This window comes from Triticum dicoccoides, chromosome 2B (genome assembly GCF_002162155.2).
Source record: "Triticum dicoccoides isolate Atlit2015 ecotype Zavitan chromosome 2B, WEW_v2.0, whole genome shotgun sequence".
Classification (NCBI taxonomy): Eukaryota; Viridiplantae; Streptophyta; class Magnoliopsida; order Poales; family Poaceae; genus Triticum; species Triticum dicoccoides.
The window spans coordinates 679,293,103-679,295,908 of NC_041383.1; the positions used below are offsets into that span (position 1 = coordinate 679,293,103).

Below are 2,806 nucleotides of genomic sequence, written 5' to 3' on the forward strand. Positions count from 1 at the left end.
AAAAAGTATTTTAATCATTTTAAAAGTAGTAGAACACAAGTAATAATACGGAGTGGTGGATGGGGCGACGCTACGTACATAAATATTCCGCAGTCTGTGACTACACCGTTTACGTAGATAATGGGCAATTTATTTCATGTATAACAGCAGGAAACATAATTAACGATGATGGTATAGACGTCCATTTCATCTCCTTTATTACCCCCATCACTCTAGCGGCCTAGGCGCTGTCCTGCAGCGTCTGCAGCAGCGCCGAGCGGAGGCCATCAGCGTCCTGCATCGAGGGTGGCACGTCCACGACGACGTCCTGCAGGGTCACGCCTTGCACGCGGCTAAGGCAGGCATGCTGCACCTGCAGCTCCAGCGACCGGAGCGCGCCCATCAGCCGCGCCGGAGCGTGGCTGGCTGCTGTGGTCACACGCACCGCGGCCGCGTCACTTCCCACCATCCGCACGTCCACCGCTTCATCTACCTGCACGAACTTGGAAGCGGCCACAGAGCTCTGCTCCAGTTCCTTGTTGGCCTCGTCCCCGAGGCGCGCCACGCGGGAGCGCAGCTCCGCGATGTAGGCGACGGCGTCTGCCAGGAGTGATGCCTTGTCCATGCGGGACACGTTGGGGACGGCAGCTCGGAGATCGCAAAATCGACGGTTCAGTTTGTCGCGGCGCAGCCGCTCGGCCTGCACATGGCTGACGGCGCTATGGCGACCGTCAGAGCGGGGCCCGGTTTTCCGGCCCCGCCGGTTGGTTTGGCACTGCAGCGTTGCCGGGAGGCTCGGTGGCAGCTCGGAGAGCTCAGCGCTCCGGAGGAGCGTTCTCCCCGTGGGAGACAGCTCCCTGTCCGCGTTCTGGGACATCGTGCCGTCGTCGAACAGCCATTGTTCGGGAATTTCCCGGGACACGAACTGGAGCACCTGCTGGCCTACGGTGGAGAAGTGGGAGGACGGTGAGGGTGGAACGAAGGAGGAGGACGGAGAGAGGAGATCGTCCATGGACGGCAGCACGATATCGCTACTCTATCGCTTGGAAGTGACAAGCAGAGATATGATCATATGATCGCTTGGGTGTGTTTATATACTGCTGGCACATTTGCAGTTATACTCTCGCAGAACGGATTATTTCGAAGCAGTGGCCTAGACGCATCTCATTGTCTTATGAAGTGACAGTAGCGGCTTAGAATCATATGAAGTGGCAGAGGAAACTTTATTGCGGCAACTACATGGTCCCATGTGAACAATGTTGACTCAGCTGAGATTGAGTGCAATCAGAAACGGTATTATTTTGACAGTAAATATTGTATGTAATAGCTTGATCGTCGATGCATACTATTTTTTTTCTCGAATATGTACGAGTGTGCGTATCTCTTATAGAAAGGGGAGGGTGAAGAACCCAAACCACCATAGATGTTACAGCTTGTTAGACACTACAACATCGGCACTCCACATTGGGTTTACAATGCTGGCTCCTGACTCTGCAAATGCTTCTCTCGTTAACTGTTTCCCAGGAGTAGATGAGGTAGACACTACCAGAAAAACTGGGTTTGCCGACGGCCAAATCTATGCCGACGGCCCCCGTCGGCATCGCCGGACCTATGCCGACGGCCAAGGATAAGCCGTAGGCGCAGAAAAGGCGTCGGCATACACATCTATGCCGACGAGGCCATCGGCATAGACGAGGCCATCGGGACCGCCCGAGATACGCCTACGGGGCCCGTCGGCATAGCGCAGGCCGTCGACTTAGCTCGGGCCCACCACCCCGGTCAGTGCTGATCATTTGACGGCGTTTATCCTACACCGACGGGCGGTAACGGCGGCCGTCGGCATATCCATGGCAGAGGTATGCCTACGGCATAGCCGTCGGCATAGGCCCCTCTGCCACGTCAACGATCCGTGTGCCACACCACGTCATCGATCCGTGTGCACAGATATGCCGACGGCCTTGCCGTCGGCATATGTTTACTTCACTTAATTTTTTATTTTATCTGTGGCAGAGGTATGCCTACGGCGCAGCCGTCGGCATAGGCCCCTTGGCCACGTCATCGATCCGTGTGCCACGCCATATCATCGATCCGTGGGACAACCTGCGTATGTGCACAGGTATGCCGACGGCCTTGCCGTCGGCATACATGTATTTTACTTTTTTTATTTTTACTTTGTTTTGTTATTTTTACTTTATTTTAGTTATTGATTTTGCATAAAAAAACATACCCAATGGTATATCGATTGCCCCCCGTTACGAACGTCGCTATCGCCGTGTCACGGAGGGGGGAAACAGTCGACACGGAAGGAATTCTAGTTGGTGGGGGATTCGGGGCGTAGCTATGTCACCGAAACATCGCACGGGTCCCGATGCATATGTGAAAGTGTTCATGCATGCGTAGACGCCCGTCTTGGGGCTCCGGGGTGTGCCCACCCTCACGGACGGCGCTGCCGCCGGCACCTGGAGGAGGGAAACGGACGTGTGGGGTCTACACGGAGGGGATCTTGCTGTGGGTCTGGCCCGGATGTTGCTCCAAAGTGTTCCTATGGGCTGACGTAACACAACCGGGTGGGGAGGTCCACTGGTCAAAGCCCGTCCGTGCAAAGTCAAAGGGCTAGATCCCGTGGTCAAACGCTACAGGGTTAGGCGGGACGGGGGCACTGGGGGGTAGCAATGCCACCGGAGCGTCGTACCCGGCCCTCATACATGCGGGGTGGTGTGGTGGCATGTCCGAAGAGGCGGGACGCGTCTCCGGTGTGTGGCCCCCCTCACGGACGGCGCCGCCGCCGGCACCTGGAGGGGGGAAACGGAAGCGTCGGGTCTACACG

The 2,806-nt window shown here is 56.4% G+C and overlaps 1 protein-coding gene across 1 annotated transcript; it reads right to left on the minus strand.

Moving 5' to 3' along the window:
- Positions 1-220: 220 nt before the first annotated feature.
- LOC119360884 (transcription factor bHLH14-like) lies at positions 221-991 on the minus strand. The gene has a single exon (XM_037626348.1). The coding sequence runs from the start codon at positions 989-991 to the stop codon at positions 221-223; it is 771 nt and encodes a 256-aa protein (XP_037482245.1).
- Between the last annotated feature and the right edge of the window lie 1,815 nt (positions 992-2,806).

Coding starts and splice junctions, on each gene's coding strand:
- LOC119360884 (XM_037626348.1), bottom strand. CDS start 991: ATGGACGATCTCCTCTCTCCGTCCTCCTCCTTCGTTCCACCCTCACCG.